Source organism: Drosophila eugracilis, unplaced genomic scaffold (assembly GCF_018153835.1).
Source record: "Drosophila eugracilis isolate 14026-0451.02 unplaced genomic scaffold, ASM1815383v1 contig_367, whole genome shotgun sequence".
In the NCBI taxonomy this organism is placed as follows: Eukaryota; Metazoa; Arthropoda; class Insecta; order Diptera; family Drosophilidae; genus Drosophila; species Drosophila eugracilis.
In genome coordinates this window covers 5672965-5692330 of record NW_024573224.1, presented here as the reverse complement: position 1 = coordinate 5692330, position 19366 = coordinate 5672965, and the positions used below count along the sequence as shown (strand labels likewise).

At 44.4% G+C, this 19366-nt stretch overlaps 5 protein-coding genes across 8 annotated transcripts; 4 read left to right on the top strand and 1 right to left on the bottom strand.

The window, feature by feature from the left end:
* The first annotated feature begins 85 nt into the window (after positions 1-85).
* LOC108115836 (zinc finger MYM-type protein 4) lies at positions 86-7073 on the top strand. Of its 3 annotated transcripts, none has more exons than XM_017227430.2 (12): positions 86-423; positions 693-1585; positions 1643-1903; positions 1970-2014; positions 2217-4048; positions 4292-5364; positions 5431-5816; positions 5877-6002; positions 6062-6183; positions 6239-6368; positions 6431-6530; positions 6593-7073. In XM_017227430.2, exons 2-12 carry the CDS (start codon positions 751-753, stop codon positions 6765-6767), a joined length of 5085 nt encoding a protein of 1694 aa, XP_017082919.1. In that variant the 5' UTR covers positions 86-423; positions 693-750; the 3' UTR covers positions 6768-7073. The 3 variants fall into 3 exon arrangements, with proteins under 3 accessions (XP_017082919.1, XP_017082921.1, XP_017082920.1); XM_017227431.2 differs by having other exon boundaries at positions 123-177; XM_017227432.2 differs by lacking the exon at positions 1970-2014.
* A 415-nt stretch (positions 7074-7488) lies between these two features.
* On the bottom strand, positions 7489-10550 carry LOC108115837 (transcription initiation factor IIA subunit 1). Of its 2 annotated transcripts, XM_017227433.1 has the most exons (7): positions 10384-10550; positions 9254-9454; positions 8912-8917; positions 8546-8845; positions 8278-8485; positions 7974-8218; positions 7489-7912 (listed from the first exon to the last, which is right to left on the bottom strand). In XM_017227433.1, exons 1-7 carry the CDS (start codon positions 10405-10407, stop codon positions 7805-7807), a joined length of 1092 nt encoding a protein of 363 aa, XP_017082922.1. In that variant the 5' UTR covers positions 10408-10550; the 3' UTR covers positions 7489-7804. The 2 variants fall into 2 exon arrangements, with proteins under 2 accessions (XP_017082922.1, XP_017082923.1); XM_017227434.1 differs by lacking the exon at positions 8912-8917.
* A 247-nt stretch (positions 10551-10797) lies between these two features.
* On the top strand, positions 10798-12896 carry LOC108115889 (serine/threonine-protein kinase pelle). Its single transcript, XM_017227533.2, has 3 exons — positions 10798-11303; positions 11361-12023; positions 12125-12896. Exons 1-3 carry the CDS (start codon positions 10984-10986, stop codon positions 12654-12656), a joined length of 1515 nt encoding a protein of 504 aa, XP_017083022.2. The 5' UTR covers positions 10798-10983; the 3' UTR covers positions 12657-12896.
* A 143-nt stretch (positions 12897-13039) lies between these two features.
* Positions 13040-15778, top strand: LOC108115771 (tubulin polyglutamylase TTLL13). Its single transcript, XM_017227341.2, has 6 exons — positions 13040-13598; positions 13665-13961; positions 14012-14165; positions 14222-14856; positions 14910-15447; positions 15507-15778. Exons 1-6 carry the CDS (start codon positions 13171-13173, stop codon positions 15615-15617), a joined length of 2163 nt encoding a protein of 720 aa, XP_017082830.1. The 5' UTR covers positions 13040-13170; the 3' UTR covers positions 15618-15778.
* Positions 15779-16420: 642 nt separating this feature from the next.
* On the top strand, positions 16421-18296 carry LOC108115775 (filamin-A). The gene is made up of 3 exons (XM_017227347.2): positions 16421-16676; positions 16749-17123; positions 17210-18296. The coding sequence occupies exons 1-3, from the start codon at positions 16532-16534 to the stop codon at positions 17503-17505; spliced, it is 816 nt and encodes a 271-aa protein (XP_017082836.1). The 5' UTR covers positions 16421-16531; the 3' UTR covers positions 17506-18296.
* The last annotated feature ends 1070 nt before the right edge of the window (positions 18297-19366 follow it).

Below are 19366 nucleotides of genomic sequence, written 5' to 3'. Positions count from 1 at the left end.
AACTTGTCTTACTTTTAAGCGCGGTATAATTTAGTGCCAAACTTTCGGTATATACCAAAAAGAAAAGCGAACGCGTTATGCGAGGGCCGCATTGATACACTGGTGCGCCATTTTACTCACATAAAGCCGAAAATTTACACAGTGGCCAGAAAGCAAGAAATTGCACAGTGCAAAAAGGTGTTTGGTAATTGATGAAAAGTTTGCGCGAACCGTGAGGCGACCGTTTAATGATGTGCCCGCTCGCGCAGCGATTAAATGCCAGTTAATTGCGGCAGCTAAGACGCGCTTTCCATCACAAACTCGTGCTGCCCAAAACGACGTCGTTGTCGGTTGGATTGCTGAGTATCGTATCGTATCGGTACCGGACCCGCGTCCTTATAAATACGAAAACGCCGCTAGGTGCATCGCGGCCAGAAAGATAATGCAAGTGCAGTAATATTAATTACCTGGTAATCGGCGCATACAGACACACTCTTTTTTTTTTTCTTCATTGGAGGCGCATGTTTTGTTTTTTCGTGCACTGTACCGTGGGCCGTGTGTTTGTGTGCGTCGGTGAGCCTGTGCGTGTGTGTGTACACATTTTAGGCGGCAATGGTGTGAGGCCCTGGCCAGCCGATAGTCCGCCGCGCAGTGATAGTTATCGATAGGCGTGCCCTAACCATTTGTTGTTTGTTTTTTTCTGTTTTCTGTAGTTTTCATGTCTATATAAACAAGCGCACAGCAAGAATCGGTTTACAAACAAACTCGGAGATGGAGGAGATATCCAGCCTAGACTCGTTCGGCGCCGATTCCAATGCGCGACCGGATTCGGCGACTCCCAGACCTGAGGATCAGGAGCAGGATCAAGAACATGAACGGGAACAACCTGGTGCAGCAACTGAAATTTCAGATACGCCCGCTTCCCCGCCAGCGGAGGATGCCGTTGCGCAGAACAGCGAACCACCAATACAGGAACCCGCTAAGGATGCAGAGGACGATTTTGATCAGATTTCTGAGGGCTCTCTAGACGCTGATGACAACCAATCGCGAGAAAAGGTGGTCAGTCCGTCGGTGGATCGTACTGAATCAGAGGAAGCCGGAGCGGAAGCGGAGAAACAGACTTCCAATGAGCCTCATCGCGCCGAGGATGAGCAACATCAAACTGAAGCAGTTAGTGTAGATCCCCAGGAAGATCAAGAGGAGGCGGAAGAGGAAACCGATGCCCTGCAAGCTACAGCGGAGGAAGAGGAGGCGGCTGCCGCAGAAGCAGATACAGTTGACGGTGGTCCAGCTTCACCAGAAGCCATGGATGTGGACGACGGGGAAGGCGAGCCGGAAGCTGATCCTGAAGTTGATCGTGAAGCTGAAGAACCAGAAGCAGCGGACGATGTGGATATGCATTCAGTGGGTGGAGACTCACATCTCGGCGATGATGCAGAGCCGCCAGAGGGTCGTGACGAAGTAGACACCAGTCTAGAAGACCAGGACAATGGACAAGATCCAGATGAGATAGAAAAAGACACACCCGCCGATGATGATGACAATCTGGAAGGCGATGCTGAATCGGAGCAGGTGGAAGAAGCTGGTGAAGCCGAGCATGGCGATGGTAAGCATTCGATAATTTCATATTAAATTGTACTTATATAAATAATTTGAATTACAGACACTGTTGAAAATGTGTTGGAGCCAGAGGAATCAGACGTATGTCTCATCCCCGACGATCAGGAGACCGAGGTTACAGAAGCTGAGAAGGAACTGGCTCGCGAAAATGCCGAAAAGGCAGCTGAGGAGGAAGAAGCCGAGGAGAGACAATCGAAGACTCCCGACAATGTTGGCAAGTCCGTGACAGATACCGCCGTCAATCCAGAAAACGGAAGTGCAGCTGCTGTGGACCCCACCGACGAGTCCCCATCTACCCCAAAAGGTATGTACCTCAGACTAACTCCTTAAATGTCCTTTTCCACATCTATTCTTTATTTTTTGCCTACAGATGCTCAAGCTGGAGCTCAGGTTGTAGCATCCGGCAACTCCGAAGGTGAGCAGATGATTATACCTGGGCAAAAGTCGCTACTTCCCTTACTAACTTAGCGTTTAATGTTTTTCTATATGCTTTGGATTAAATTCCTTTTGTTAATTAAAACGGTTAGAAATTAGTATTATACACCTGTTGATTATAGCGCAGTTTTGATGCACCACAATCTTAAAAACTTATCTAATTCATATTTTCCTGTCATTAGATGGAACCGATGGCACGGCAAACGACGAGGAAGCCGGCGGCGATGCTCCCGACGCCGACGAACCCACGGCAGAGGAATCCTTCAGCGCCGAAGCAGACGAATCGGGTTCCACACCGAAAATCATCATTAGTTGGATAGTTGGTAGCGTTCAGAAGTGCAAACAGTGCGATAACGAAAAGAATTGTGGATTCAGATACAAGAGACCCGAAGAAACAGAAGACAAAGATAAAGATGCGGACAAAGGCGACGAGAACGCCGAAGATGAGGCGCAGCCAGATCCTGCTCCCAGCGGTTTCGAATACGTCTGCGATACGGCGTGCGTCAATGCCCTTACAGCCGATCAACCTGGCAAATACTTTGTGCGACGCAAGAAGTTTCTTGTGGAGGAGGTAGTCCGAGAAGAAGGCTCCGCAGATACAGATGTCGGTGAAGAAGACGGAGATGCTGAAGAGGATGCAACTCCTGCCAAAACGCAAGATTGCTTGCAATGCAAGGAGCAGATAAGGTGCAAATATTTTATCAAGCAGGACCAGGATTGCTTTTACATCTGCAACGACGATTGTTTCAATCTTCTGAACGCAGAGGAGCCAGAGAAATTCAAATTAAAGCGTCACTCTATCCGAGTGCGAAATATTGGAGCTACAACGCTTCAGCCACCTCAAAACTCGCCGAGCAAGCGAACCGAGAGCAGCGTAGTGGCTAGGACGGTGGCCGAGGCGGAGACGGCGCGTCTGGATAGGATCGAGAGCTTCAGAAGGCGCTGTGCAGACTGCGAGGCAGAGATCAATGCCAATGAAAAACAACTTATGTGGGAGACCATGGACTTTTGTAATGAAGTGTGCCTAGGCAGCTATCAGCGAGCAATCGGCTCCAGCTGCGAAACTTGTAAACAGGAGGTAAGTTCCACAGCACTTGGCAAGTACTGCGTGCGATTCGGATTTGATGTACGCCAGTTTTGCTGCGCTGGCTGTCTCAATACCTTCAAAAAGGGTTTGAAGACGTGCTCCTGCTGCCAAAAGGACATCAGTGGCGGCCAGGAGGGCTTCTTAGCCCCTGTAGGCGACAAGGATCAGTTCAAGGACTTCTGTTCACAAGCCTGTCTCCGTCGCTATGACAGTATGTGCAATCCCCGCCGCAAACTGCGCACAGATGTGTGCGGTGTGTGCAACAACGAGAAGCCAGTACGGGTGGAGATGTTACTGGAGGACAGAGAGCACTACTTCTGCTCAAATCCCTGCTTCTCGGCCTTTAAGTTTGTGAGCAACGTGAACGCCGATCCGTGTGCCATGTGCTCTAAATACTTTGAGCGGCGGAGCGCCGAGGCCTACACCATCTACAACGAACAACAGTCACCGAAGGTCTTCTGCTCGCGAGTGTGCATCAACGTGTACATCATAGTCAACAGGCACATCGTGTCCTGTCAGTGGTGCAAGGTCAAGAAGTACAACTTTGACATGATTTACCAGGTAGGCGGGGAGCAGGAACACGAGACGCTCACCTGCTCCATCAACTGCCTGACCATGCATGGCGTTAGCTGCAACATATCTGCGCGTGCGGTGACCAAGTGCGATAATTGTGCCAACTTTAATACACCGCAGTATCATCTGACCATGTCAGACGCTTCTATGCGCAACTTCTGCACTTACCAGTGTGTGATGCAGTTCCAGAATCAGTTCGCCCGCGCTCCCCTTACTCTGGACAGCGACCTGTCTCCCAGCAGTAGTGGTAACAGCAGCAAGTCCCAGCAAGGCGCTTCTCGAGGAAACAAGAATTCAGCACCCTTCCCCACGGGTCTGCCCAAACGCGTTAAGCTGAAGCTTTCCCAACAGCAGGTGAGTCCGCATTCTTTCATTATTCAATCTAGGGTTGTTACCATGCACTTAGTAATCAAAAATTGCAGCTCTGTTTAGGGTTGCCTGACCTCGTTACTTTATTTCTTTCAAGAAAGGATATTTAATCATAATTTGGTCCTATTTTCTTTTAATTCCATTCGATGATAACAAGATATTCATTTGTAGGTCTTAAACTCTTTTAACTTTATTATTAATAGTTTTAATTTGTTATATTCGTTTCAGTCTGGAAAGAATGCAGGATCTGGGGTCAAGAAATCTGGTTCCGGGACCATGCTACCGGTTATATCCACCGTTCAGTCTCTTGCTAGCGGTGAAACCGAGGCACGGATTGGCAACGTGACGGTGCGACGCAAGCGTGGTCGTCCCAGGGAATCGGGATCTTCACCACCGCCGCTCTCCATGTCGTCGGTTCACTCCCCAGCACCTCGAGGAAGGCCACGCAAGCATGTGGACTACTCAGTACGTTCACCGTCGCCCACCCAGGCAACCAGCTCTCACTTGGGAATCCCTGTTAGGCGAAATACTACCACGACTATGGACTTCGGCCCAGCAACTGTGTCGGAGACCAAGATCATCACAGTGCCACCATATCCGAAATCCGTGCGAAACGTGAACATAAGCTGTAAGCCTTTAACCGTATCCACGGGCGAGCAGTGCACTCCGGATGTACGGGATTGCGCCACCCAGACGGAAAAGGACTACTCAAACAAGGTTCTCATACCGGTTCCGGTACCTATCTTTTTGCCGCAACCCATGTACATGTACTCGCTTCCGTTTCCTGTACCCGTGCCCATTCCGTTGCCAATTCCGGTGCCAATTTTCATACCGACCACGCGCAACACTTCACAAGGCATTCTCAAAGAGATCAAAAAGATACAGGACAAGATGCCGGAAGATCCGCTTGAGGCCGAGCTGCTTATGATGGCCGAGATGGTGGCCGAGGAGAAGCACGAATCGGACTCCGACTCGGACAACGAGATTAAACCAGACCCAGGACTGGTCAATCTGCAGTATCAAAACAGCCTTGAGTCGGTCGCCCAGCAGCAGCAGCAACAGCAAGTGGTTGATGTCAGTGGTGCCGGACACAATCCCTACGGCGACGACATGCTCCAGATTGCCCTCAAGATGGCCACTGGCGATTACGACAATCACCACCAGACCTCAACGGTGGACCTGGAAACATCGATGACGGCGAATACGATTAGCAGCCAATCACCGATGGGACATGATGGCATGGGTCAGATGGGAGTACATCACCTGGACCAACAGCATCACATGCTCGATGCCACGCAGCGGTAAGTTCATAATTGAAACCTTAAGACGAATTTATATTTAATTTGCTCGAATTCTACAATTTTCAGAACCGCGCGTGGACGGAAACGAGGCGTTGGGGCCGTAATGGATTCACCCAACCGCAATAGCCGCTCTCCAGTGAAGAGGCAACGTGGCAGCGAGTTGGACCACTCGGCACTCCAGCAGCAATCGCAACAGGCACAGCAGCCGCAGGAGAAGCCCGACGCCCAGATGTTCCTGAAATACACCTTTGGAGTGAACGCTTGGAAGCAGTGGGTAATGACGAAGAATGCAGACATTGAGAAGAGTTCGATGCGTCGACGGCCCTTCAAAACGGAACTGCTTCAAATGACCGCCGACGAGTTAAACTATTCCCTTTGCCTTTTCGTCAAGGAGGTCCGTAAGCCCAACGGCACGGAGTATGCTCCGGACACTATCTACTACTTAGTCTTAGGTCAGTTATTTTCTTTGAGTTAAATGAAAACAATCGATTTATAAAACGTTGTCTCTGCAGGCATCCAGCAATATCTGTATGTGAATGGACGTATAGACAACATATTCTATGATCCATACTATGAGAGGTTTACGGAGTGCCTGGACGAGGTGGCGCGAAAGTTTTCCGTTCTTTACAATGATTCGCGTAAGTAAAATCCTGCAAAAGTAAATGAAAAACATTCAAGTTTTTAACACCATTTACAGAATACATTGTCACTCGAGTGGAGGAGGAGCACTTGTGGGAGTGCAAGCAACTGGGAGCCCATTCCCCACATGTTCTGCTCAGCACGCTTATGTTCTTCAACACAAAGCACTTTAATCTGACGGTATGTCTTTTTTTAGCATAGACTTTGACCCTAAATAAAACTTTTTGATTTTTAGACCGTGGAGGAACACATGCAATTATCCTTCTCGCACATAATGAAGCACTGGAAGCGCTCATCACAGAATTCCAAAGTTCCTGGCTCACGAAACGTGCTCTTAAGATTCTATCCACCGCAGGCGGGTTTGGGTAAGTTAAATCCTTTATTTTAAGTAAAAAGTAACTAAAATGTTATACATTATATCCAACAGATGCCAATCCCCGGAAGAAGAAGGTCTACGAGCAGCAAGAGAATGAAGAGAACCCGCTGCGCTGTCCCGTCCGCCTCTACGAATTTTATCTCTCTAAATGGTTAGTACTAGATTTCGTGATTCATTGATTAACAATAGCTAATAGGTTTTTTTCTCCAAAAGTCCCGAGAGTGTGAAGACGCGCAACGATGTCTTTTATCTGCAACCCGAGCGCTCCTGTGTGCCCGACTCCCCGGTTTGGTATTCGACGCAAGCTCTGGGACAGGATGCACTGCAGAGGATGCTCCACCGCGTCAAGATGGTCAAGGAAATCAATATTGCGCTACTGACGACTTAATGTTTAGTTAGGCAGTTATATCATTGTGTACGTGCAAGGCTTGTCCTGCAATGACACCCGGAGGACAATTCTTCGGCTTCGGCTTGGTGCTTAGCACGAGTTTCTTTGCGGGCAAAACCAAATAGGGATAACCTAGGAGCGAGAGTTGTGCTATATTATAAATTGTTTTAAACTTATTTTTACACCTATTTTGATTGTCCATAATTGCGATAGCGTTGAAGAGAGGAGGAGACCTTGTATAAATTGTGAACGATAAACAAGCCCATTTCACTTTCGATTGAATTATAATAAACTAGAAAACAACAATCACAGCAATACACATCCCCGGAACACCCAATCACACACACTCCCACACGAATACCCCCGAGACATCTTCATTAGTTTTAGGATCTTAAGCCCAGACCCACACGCATCTTTAGTCATTACTTAGATTGTTTAGGCGATAAGGCAATAATGATGTGCCCCCGACCGGATAAGTGCATGTATGTATGTACATAAATCGACGATTGATGACCACACAAAGAGTGTACAATGGGAGTTGTACATAGGATGCGAACCCTAACAGTTAGTCACACTGTTGTTGTAAGTGTTGAAATGTAAAATGATGTACTCCTTAATTTGCAAGATCGAACTGCATGTACATGTCTATATATAAATACATACATACTTTCAATGAAGCCTGGTAGTATTTCATTTGGAAAAAGATAAAAACACAAGCTAATACTTTCACAAGTGTTTCTGTTTATTGACACAAAAGTTATGCGGCACACTATTCAATACATTTAATTGAGATGATTAATTGCAACACACTTTAACTAGCGTAATACAAAACAGATGGAACTAAAATAAGATACAGTATTCACGGCCCGATTACTACGCTGACTTATACAGGCTGTCGCTTGGTCATGATTTCAAGTGGGGCAGAGTCCTGTCTGGTTAGCTTATGTCCAGGGCTGAAGGCGCATTCGATGAGGCTCTTTGTTTGATGTCTTTTGTATATATATTCACACACTGCCGCCGCTCTTTGGTCAGATGTTTTACCATTCGGCGTCTCCATTCGATTTTTGGAACACGTAGTCCTTTCCACGCATGTTCATGATCCCATCTTTGAGATAGAATTTCCATTTGTTGCGCGACCTTGTGATCTGTGAAGAAGGTTGTTTATAGTTATAGTTTCAACTGAAAAATATTATTTTAAGCACTTACTTTATCATATTGACAGACGATTACATTATCTGTATCGAACAGTTCGGCAGAGTCTTCATCGGTGACATCGTCTTCGCTGTTGAGTGGCTCCTCCTCGGCAGCATCTTCATGCTCTACATCCTCGTCATCATCTTTGTCCAGATCATCGTCATCGTCATTATCGATGTTATCGTCACTCTCCTCGCTTTCATCCTCATCGGAGGAGTCCAGGGCGCCGTCTAATTGCTTTGCAGCGGCTAGGCTTTCTAAAATGTACAATATTATGGATAATACTGGGATTCAATAAGAATATTGTTCTACTTACTCTGGTGATTGGCGCTGGCCAGTGCAGCGTTTACGTGCTGCTGCAGTACAGACGAGGCCAAAGTGGTGGGCAAGGACATAATAGACGAAATTAGGTGGGCCGTCAGAATTTGGGTCAGCTGATTCTCCTGCAGCGCCGAGGCAGGCACTTGAATGGTTAGGACTCGAGATTCCGAACTGGCAGAGCCGGCTGGCGATGGCAGCGTGATCTGAAAAAAAGTATACATAATTTAGATGGACTTACATATGATAGCCAACATTTAACTTACATTAACGGGCATAATGCGGTTGGGATCGAGTGTGGCCACAATTGGAATGGAACCTTGACCACTGCTCGCCGCCTGCTGCTGTTTCTGTAGCAGTGCTGCTCCTGAAGTGGGATGCAGTGGCGGTGGGTTCTGTGAGTTAACTTCTTGCTTTATGGGCACCAGGACGTTCTTGATACCGCTGCCTGTGGCCAGTCCAGCGGGCGACTTCATTGCCACGAGAGAGGAGCTGCTGCCCCCGATCTGTGGCTGTGATGTGGCCGCAGATGCAGCAGCGGCCTTTTTGGCCTTTGCATTGGCTGCCTGCAAAAGTGTAGAGGATTAGTACGTTCTGATTATGGAATTTCCTCTGCAGACAGATGGCTTTACCTTACTCTGCGGTCAATATGTGCGTTTGGGGTATGAGGGCGGATGGGAATGAGCGGTTTTTATGAATATTGTTGATGGGTCAGCAGCGCATTATTCGATGTTGTTGGTGAGGCGCGTAGCATTGTTGTGGATCGAGTTGTTGAGCATAAGGAAGATAAAGCAAGAGATCTTAGTCGGAATGTCATTGGGATGAAGTGGTTATATACAACTTAATAACATAAATGTATAAATATATTTCAAATTAAAATAAATGAGGGTTATTACTTTAATTGTGAACTGAAACTAATGGTCTTGAAAAAAGAAATGGGAAAAAGAAAGAATAAAAGACTTAGCGGGCGTTACCTTTGGATTATTGGCCACGATGGGCGGTGGGTGGGATCCATCGCTGGAGTCTGGGCTCAGCTCGACAGCCTTACTGGCCAGCAGCTTGTTGCGCCAAATCTGCTTCATCTCCTGCAACACCTGCTCGTCGACGCCCTCGTCCAGGAACGCGTCCCGCACATTTGTGATGACGTCCTCGATCACGGCATGGTACACCTTCAGCTGCGGGTTAAATGGTTAATGTATATAATTAAATTTGAAATGCATGACAATTTAGTGTTTGTGTTGATTTAAGTACTCATTATAATATCACCGCTCAACTCCCTGCTAATAATGGCTATACAGTTGAGGTTAACACAATAGGGGTTTGAAAGGAATTTTTAATGATTTTAATTAGATGAAATCGGATTTTGTTTAGCAAACGAAGTAACCATAACACATATAATACATACAGTAAGTAAACCAAAATAAACCAATTATCTTATCAAGAAGAAATGTGGGAATGTCCGTTGAACCTACATATGTGCTTTTTGAGCACCTATTATAATATCAGCCGCAGCTGTAATATATGCTAAACACAAATAAAGTATGTAAATTATTCGTTTGCGAAGAATGTTGGAGTTTATATGTATAAGTATATATAAAGTATATATACCCGCATGGTATGAATATGAGATGTACCGGTATTGCAGCAATTGCTCTCCTAGTACGTAGTTTTTCTTTATCAGGCAGCGATAAGAAGGCCGCGACTTGCTGATAATGCTACACGCTTCGCAAAAGTACATTACCACTAATTATAACCCCCATGGGAGTCAGTAGTACTCCTTCAAATATCCAACCAAAACCAAAAAAACACAAAAAAAAATGCAAGGCAGCGAGCGCACTACCACCAATAAAACCAGACAGACACGCACACGCACTACCGCACACACATAAAACCTCAAGAGGTTGCAGTTTCGGTATCTCGGATTTCATTAATATATAGCATAGTATATCTGCCTTAACCATCGAGAAAGCTTTCACTTTCGCGCGTGGGCGGTGGGCGGTAGAAAGAGTAGAGACACCTTTGGAGGATATCTTCCATATGTCGAATGCATTTCATCCTTCTCCGATGACACAGATCCCGGATCTTATAAATCCCATACACTCACCACCGATGTCTGGCTTAACGCCATTTGGACCTTTTTCTCCGCCAGCTTGGGGCTTTTCTGTTCGCTGGATCGGTAATTGACGTATTTGTTAAATTATAAATGGGCGAAACGAAGAATTATAGTGATGCGTCCGTGACGATGTAAAGCGGAGAAGTGTGACCAGTTAGAGTACCGCCTGAAAATGCCACCAGGAATGGTTGCCACCTATCCACAAAACGAAATGGTTCACTTCTTAAATTTACAATTGGATCTTTGTTTTTTTAAATTTATTTGTATAATAATAGCATAAAAAATAAATTATAAACTTCTTTCTGACTCACTATTATTCTATATTATCTGCAAGCCAGATCTACCGGCGTTGCCAGATGGTAGTTCAAAGCTAGCAGCTGTTAAACCTGTTACTTCTCTGTTAGTCCGCACCGTTAACAAGTTGTCCGCCTGTTTTGATCGAATCGAGTTGGGAATTTACCCCAAACCGATTTTCGTTTCGCTGCAACAGGTTCCCAACGCCACTTTCCCCTTTCCACCGGCTTCAATTGCATCCGGAGAGACAGACCGCATGAATCAGTCCCAACCAGTTAAACCGCCCACCAGTGAAAGATGAGTGGCGTTGAGACCGCAGAAGCCGAGGCACAGGCTCAAAACCAGGCAAATGGAAATAGGACCAGATCGCGATCCCACTTGGACAACACTATTGCCATACGGCTGATGCCACTGCCCGTACGTGCCCAGCTCTGCGCCCACTTGGATTCCCTGGATGTGTGGCAACAACTGGCCACTACCGTAAAACTTTATCCGGACCAAGTTGAACAGATTAGCAGCCAGAAGGATCGGGGTCGCTCAGCATCCAATGAGTTTCTTAACATTTGGGGCGGCCAGTACAATCACACTATACAAACTTTGTTTGCTTTGTTTAAAAAGTGAGTCAGTTAGCGATAAGAGACTTAGTGTTTCCAGGAATGACTCCTCTCTTCCAGATTGAAGCTGCATAACGCAATGCGCCTAATTAAGGATTATGTCAACGAAGACCTCCACAAGTACATTCCAAGAAGCGTTCCCACCATAAGCGAGCTGCGTGCTGCTCCTGATTCTAGTGCTAAAGTGGACAATGGCCCGCCTTTTCCCTCTTCGTCGGGCGTCAGCAACTCAAACAACAATCGCACTAGTACCACGACGGAGGAGATTCCCAGTCTGGAGTCCCTGGGCAACATCCACATTAGTACAGTTCAACGGGCTGCCGAGTCCCTGCTTAAAATTGACTATTCGGAGTTAGAAAGTGCAACGGACAGGTGGTGTCCCGAAAATCGCCTTGGACAAGGCGGATTCGGAGAGGTGTATCGCGGAGAGTGGAAGCAGCTGGACGTGGCCATTAAGGTTATGAACTACCGCAGTCCTAACATCGACAAAAACCAGGTGGAGCTGCAGCAGAGCTACAACGAATTGAAATATCTCAATACCATTCGGCACGACAACATTCTAGCTCTCTACGGCTATAGTATCAATGGGGAAAAGCCCTGCCTCGTCTACCAGCTTATGAAGGGCGGTTCCCTGGAGAACCGTCTGAGGGCACACAAAGCACAACAGCCGCTTCCGGCTCTCACCTGGCAGCAGCGGTTTAGCATCAGCCACGGCACAGCTAGGTGGGTTCATTATTCGACATATTGTGTATAATTATCTCTCGATTACAATTAACTTCTAAAAGCTCAACAACCTACTTTAACTAACCATTTTATTTCCACAGAGGGATTTACTTTCTGCACACGGCACGGAGTACTCCGCTTATCCATGGAGACATCAAACCGGCGAACATCCTTTTAGATCAATGCCTGCAACCCAAGATTGGCGATTTCGGACTGGCCCGCGAGGGACCCAAATCCATAGACGCTGTGATGCAAGTAAAGAAAGTGTTTGGAACCAGGATCTATCTACCCCCGGAGTTCCGCAACTCTAAGCAGCTTAGCACAGGCGTGGACGTCTACAGCTTTGGCATTGTGCTATTAGAAGTGTTCACAGGGCGCCAGGTGACGGATAGGCTGCCCAAAAATGATATGCAGCAGGACTTGCTGCACTACGTCAAGCAGCACTGGCGACAGAACCGAATGGAACTGCTGGACAAGCACCTTCCTACACCGATGGGAGAAGAGCTGGACATGTGCCTGTGCGCTATCGAGGCGGGACTGCACTGCACAGCTCTAGATCCGCAGGATCGACCATCGATGGACGCCGTGCTCAACCGTTTCAAGCCATTCCGCAATGATTTTAATGGCATTTAAATACCTAAGTGACTTTTAATAGACGAACTTTAAAAGCTCGAAGCACCATATTCACAAAATTTAACTGAATTGAATTATGCGATAGCAATATATTATCAACTTAAAAATCCTTAAAGACTTATTTTTATTTAAAAAATGTACATTTTTAAACAATTTGTTATTAAAACTTTGTATACTTATTTGTTACTGGAATGTTATTCAGAAAATACCTATTATAAAAAATCCTTTTCAATTTTAAAACTGGTCTTCTTCAGAGGGCACGATATTAGTTAGTTAGAAAAATCGGTGATTTAAAACTCAAAACTGCGACGTGCTCAGTAGAGTTACGTTTTGATTTTAACGTCATTTCGGTTTTAACTATTTCAATTTTCGCAACACAACAAAGCAAAATAATACCGTTTTTATTTGTGAATAATTCCGGCTTTCCTCATTTACACGAACCCATTTTAAGATTATAGTTTTTAGAAAGTGATAAATTTCCCATTTCTAACCGAGAACGAAAACGGGCAAGGCAATGAATTTGAAAAATTCCAAGTTTTACAAGAGGATACAGGAGCTGCGTCACTTCTCCAAGGAGAAGATTCGGAAGGATCGGGAGCAGCGGACCCGTGTCGTCCGCGCCTTGGATATGGCATTTAGTGAGCAACCATGTAAGGACAGGGAATGGTTCAGTCCGGGGCAATCGCCTTCTCAACAACCCTCATCCCCGCGTCGTAGACGTGGGAAGAAGTTTCGTGGCTTTAAGAAGAGGGCTTCCGCCGGCAAGGAAATAAACGATGTCTCCCCATATTACGAACAATCTTCAGGTGAAAATAGTCCTATGCCCGAGACAGACAGCAAGTTAGAAGGCTTCATCCAGCTTAACAACACGACGTACCGGGTAGAATGTCCCGTACGTATTGTTAGTCCGCCCAAGAACGATAACGTACAACGCGTAGCCAGGTGATGTCTCTTATGTACATACATATACGAAAATCCCACTAAACTTAGTCTCCTATGTTATCCCAGTGATACCAAGAGCACAATCTGTGTGTCCAATTCACGCTACGCCATGATCGGCAAGATCTCCAAGACTCTGGGTTACAAGTTGGTCAAGGAGTCCAAGATGTGGAACATCCTGTGGTCGGATTCTTTTCCCGGCGTTGAACTATTTAAGAACATGAAGCGCTTTCAGCAGATTAACCACTTCCCGGGCATGATCGAGATCTGTCGCAAAGATCTTCTATCGCGGAATCTCAACCGGATGTTGAAGCTCTTTCCCCAAGACTACAAGATCTTTCCCAAGACCTGGATGCTGCCGGCGGAGTAAGATCTGAATATATTAAAATAATAATATTTGATTCAACCAATTTCAGCTATGGAGACGCCATGAGCTATGCCCTCAACCACAAACGCACCTTTATCCTTAAACCAGATTCTGGGGCACAGGGGCGTGGCATCTGGCTAACCAATGACCTAAAGACTATCGGTCCTCATGAGCGACTCATCTGCCAGACGTACATACACAGGGTAACCATGAGTTTTCTTAAATCCTTTTATAAGCTAATTCTAATCCACACTTGAAGCCTCTACTTATTGATGGTTATAAGTTTGACCTGCGAGTCTACACCTTGATCACCTCTGTGGATCCTCTACGAATCTTTGTATACAACGAGGGATTAGCTAGATTTGCCACAAACAAGTATGTGGAACCCACGCCCGGAAACTCCAATGATCTGTACATGCACCTGACAAATTACTCTGTTAATAAACGAAACTCGCACTACGAACTCTGCGATAATGATGACTGTGGGAGCAAGAGAAAACTGAGTGCCATTAACAACTGGATGCGTCGCCACAACTATGATGTGGAGGAGTTCTGGAGTAACGTGGATGATGTGATCATCAAGACAGTGATGAGTGCTTGGCCAGTGCTGAAGCACAACTACCATGCCTGTTTTCCGGGACATGACAAAATACAGGCCTGCTTCGAGATACTCGGCTTTGATATTCTGGTGGACTGGAAGCTAAAGCCCTATATCCTGGAGGTCAACCACTCACCAAGCTTCCATACCAACGAGCAGGTGGACCGGGAAGTGAAGAGACCTCTTATCCGGGACACTTTGAATTTGGTCAGCACAGTACTGGCGGACAAGAGACAGATTCTTAAGGAGGATCGCAAGAGGGTCAAGCAGCGTCTGTTAAAGATCAGAGGAGAGCCGTAAGTTCTGACTAAATTCCATTTTTTGCCTTATATAGTGATTTTTATTACAGACCAGTTCAGCGTCCTCGCCTTGGTGGCGGCACCTCCAAGGGCAAAATTGATATCCAAAAGAGCAATCCAGAAGCCAATCCAGTTATAGAGGTAGAGACAGAGGATAAAGGTCCACTGGCACAACAAATCGCTTGGGAAGAAAGTCATTTGGGAAACTTCAGGAAGATAATGCCGCCGCCGGATTCAACAAAGGTTGACTACTATACCCGTTTCTATGCCCAGTCAAATCAGGTGTCCATATTTGCTGAGACGGCAGCCAGCAAAAAGCGGGAGGATCTCGCACGGAAGATGCGCATTCAGATCGAGGAGAAGAATGCCAAACAGCAACAAATGCTAAATGGGAAGACCAAGCGGGAAGCCCGTAAACGGCTTGCTGTGATGCTCCCAAGGGCTGTGCGAGAGAAAAATCGGATAAATCTTTTCCGGTTGAAAGAGAACTGGTCTCCGGGCTTCATTTCCGATGCTGAGGAGCGATTACGCCACACTTGGCTACATATGCGATCGGAGGCCATAAGAACTCTCAAGATCACAGAGAATGTAAGCCGTATCCTTAGCTTAAAGATTATGGTTTCAGTTAAAGGATAATTCTTTCACAGATCTATAGCAATCTTTATGAAACAGGTCTTTTGACAAACACAGATATGGTCGTCTATCCCCATTTCTACCATAACCTGCAGCACGGTTTCGACATCAGAAAAAATCCCTGAAATTAATTGAATCTCCCATTTAAATTCCCAATTTTACTATATTCCCCTGTTTCGACCTCCACAGACTACACACTTCCAGGATGTGTTCTTAAAGTCGTTATCTTTTAAATTTAAATTGCTGCTCACCATAAACAAAAAAATAAACCCCTATACAACTATAAGGATTGAATTGCTTTCGTAATTTTAATTGCCGACTGCTTGATTAATTCGCCCGTCGACCCAATTTCAGTTTTGATTAGAGTGATACTGATTCCATTAAGACTTGGTACTGGAGAAATTAATAAAATAGGTCAAATGTATATTTTCTGTTATGGAAACAAAAATATGTGGTCCTTAGTTATAAGGAAAAAGTGCCGATAAAGAGTTTAACCTCTTTATTTTTATAAGCTGTACATTTATAAGGAATTTCTCTGTCAAAGTCATTCAATTGAAAATATTTTTTTTTAATCTTACATAATAAATTAACGCCAAGAATGTAATTTTATGACACAAATAAATAGTGTTAATTTAGCATTTCAAATTAAAACGTCTTCAATTTATAACAAAGTAAATACAGATTTGCGGACAGCGTACTTTCTTGTTTGGATTGAAATCACGTCTGGCTGGTCCGGCACTCGACTATATCCGCATAAAAGCATACATATTACGTGTATATTTGGCAGGCTGCCCGGCAAACAAATATCATAAACATCTGCTCCATCGAATGTGGAGAGTTCTGACTGAGATCTGAGATCGAGAATCGGCCATTTCGAGAGCATTTCGCTGCGATTGAGACTCTTCGGAGATAGAGATGATGCAGAGCACTGAGTTCAGTCGGTCGAAGGAGGACGCCCTGGGCAGTCGCTAATTTAATTTGGAAGAAAATATTTAGAAAACCATTAAAAAGCTTATAATATTCCCCAAATATCTGCGGCATGTTCAAAGTGTCACAGGAGATGCGTCTAAATACCCAAAGCGCTTCGTCCACCTCCACCTCTAATTCGAGTGGGAGTGGCCTGGAGGGCAATAGTCCGGAGGAAGGCGGTATTTTTGGACGCTACCAGCGGACGCCTGATGCGGGTGAGTACCACCCCAATGGGGAAGTAAACATCGAACTGGCTATTTTTATACTCCAATTCCCCCAACTTTCAGATGCCTATCCCTCAGAACCGCCGCGGGTTTATGTGGCGCCCGAGCTGACCGATGCCCGCAAGGTGCAGCTGCTTCATTTTCCCAGCGGAGCGGTAAGGGTCAATAGTTCAATGGGCTTCATCATCAAGCGGAACGGAGTAAAGGGAAATTTCGAGGTGCGCGTAGAAGGTCCTAGTGGTCAACCCATCCAACCTGTCCAGCAGCAGCAGTTGGACCCGGAGCGTTTTCAGATAGATTGCCGATTGGATGCCGGAGCGGGACTTTACAAGGTACACATCAAGTGCAATTCCGTAACCTTGCCCCGGTCACCATTTATTATCGTGGCCATAGCAGGTGCTCCAGAATCCATTGATGGGAGACCAGCAAATACATCGGGTGAGAACTTAATCAGAATGATCATTATTAAAAGTTTTCCCAACTAATCCAATATTCTTCTTTGATCCCCTTCCATACTCGATTAGTGTCAATCCTGGACTCCGATGCTAGTAAAGTTCACAGTCGAGGCTTGGGTCTAACCCATGTCAGTTTGGTGGAGCGCAACGAGTTCACAGTGGACTGCAGCCAAGCGGGGAGCAATATGCTCTTGGTGGGCGTCCTGGGACAACGAGGTCCCTGCGAAGAGGTGGTTGTCAAGCACTTGGGCCGGAGCATTCACAGGGTTTCTTACAAGGTTTGCGATCCCGGTGATTATATGCTTGTAGTCAAATGGGGGGAGCAACACATACCGGGATCCCCGTTTAATCTAAGTGCCGAATAGGATAGGAAATAAATGTGTCTGTAAAAATAAGCTGACCTTGATTGGAAGCTACTTTCACCCGCCTCCTCGGTGTCCTATGTCGCACCTTGGAGCGATGTGCACTTTAATGATGATTACCAAAACATTATGGCTACTACAACCAGCGCCTTTGTTGCTTGCCCCGCCACTAATGACGTTCGCATTTGAGAGTTGATGCTGTCTTCGCCTCACAACCTAATGATGATGACCGGCAAATACGCTTACATACATACATATATAGGTAAAAGTGTATGTTAGAACGAACAATAATGCTTACAGTTGCGGTACTCTGAATAGTAGTGAAGGTACCCAAAATTCATACCAAAATATCTACATACATCCATGCATTTAACTTACATATTTTAAATAACCATCGTGTAACATATTTTAGTTAAATAATAATTATTATAATAATAATAATAATAATTCGTATTAGAATCATTTCAACAGATTTAGTATTTTGTATAAAAGAGAAATATGATAAAGATAATTTTTAAAATAATAAAGATGATTTCGGAGCCATAAATATGTCAAGTTATTGATGATGATGATGACAAATTTGTTTTCTAATCCTAAGCGAACCATGTCGACTAATAACATTGCAACAATACATTAAACAACAACGGTTTTTACTGTCGAATACAAAAAAAAAAAATTAAATTAAAAAAAATACTATGCAAAAGTACTACAGCTAAAGTAATAACAAAATATAAAATTCCGATCGCCTCATCAAAACAATCTATATTCAAAGAAATTATGTTATAAATATTTTAAGATAGATCCCCAAATAAACGTTTAAAAAAAAAAAAAAAAAAATAAAAAATAAAAAATATAAAAATTTAAGAATTTTAATTATCTTTTCTATAAAAAATATTTATAAAAAAAAATAAATAAATTTAAAAAAATTTTTATAAAAAAAAAAAACAACAAAAATTTTTTTTTAATTTTTTACCTCAATGGTTGATTTTTAAAAATTAAATAACATAAATAAGAGGTTTTTTTTTTTTTTTTTTTTTTTTTTTTAAAAATTTTAAAAAAAAAAAAAAAAAAAAAAATTTTTTTTTTGTGGGTTTTTTTTTTTTTTTAATTTTTTTTTCTATTTTTTTTTTCAAAAAAAAAAAAATTTTTTTTTTTTTTTCCCCCTTTTTTTTCTTCCCCCTTTTTTGTTACACTTTCTCCCCGGTTTTTTTTTTTTTTTTGGCTTTTTTAACCCCCCTTTCCACCCCCTTCGCACAAATCTTTAAAGGGGGGGAGGGGGAGGGGGGGGGTATGTTGGATACACCCACACGCACACATAGCCGTATGCTTGGGTCATTATCATGCTGAATGAAATGATGGTGGCAGTTCAACTTTCGGCACTTTTTTTTTAATTTCTTTTAAAATATCTAAATAATATTTTTGTCCATGATGCCTTCTATAAACTCCAGTTCGTTGACCCCGAAGCGGACATGCAGCCCCACACAACAACGCCTCCACCACCATGTTTACCGTCGATAGAAGGTTATTTTCTGCAGCTCGCATTCGGTTTTTTCCAAACGCGTTGCCCGCCATCAGATTGAAAATTTTGATTTTTGCTTAATCCGAAAATATTACATTGTTCCAAAATCAATTGGCTTCTTCAAATATTCTTTCGCATAGTCTAATCGCGTCTTCTGATTCCCTTTTGATATAACTGGCTTTCTTCTAGCCACTCGGTTATTATAATTTGCCTGATGCAGGGTCCCTTGCACCGTTATTGGATGAATTTCTTTTCCAAACTTTTTTAACTTCTGCTGCGATCTGAGTTGAAGAAATTTTGGGTCCACCTTGACCATTTTCATAATGTGGGCCTGTTCCCGGGCGG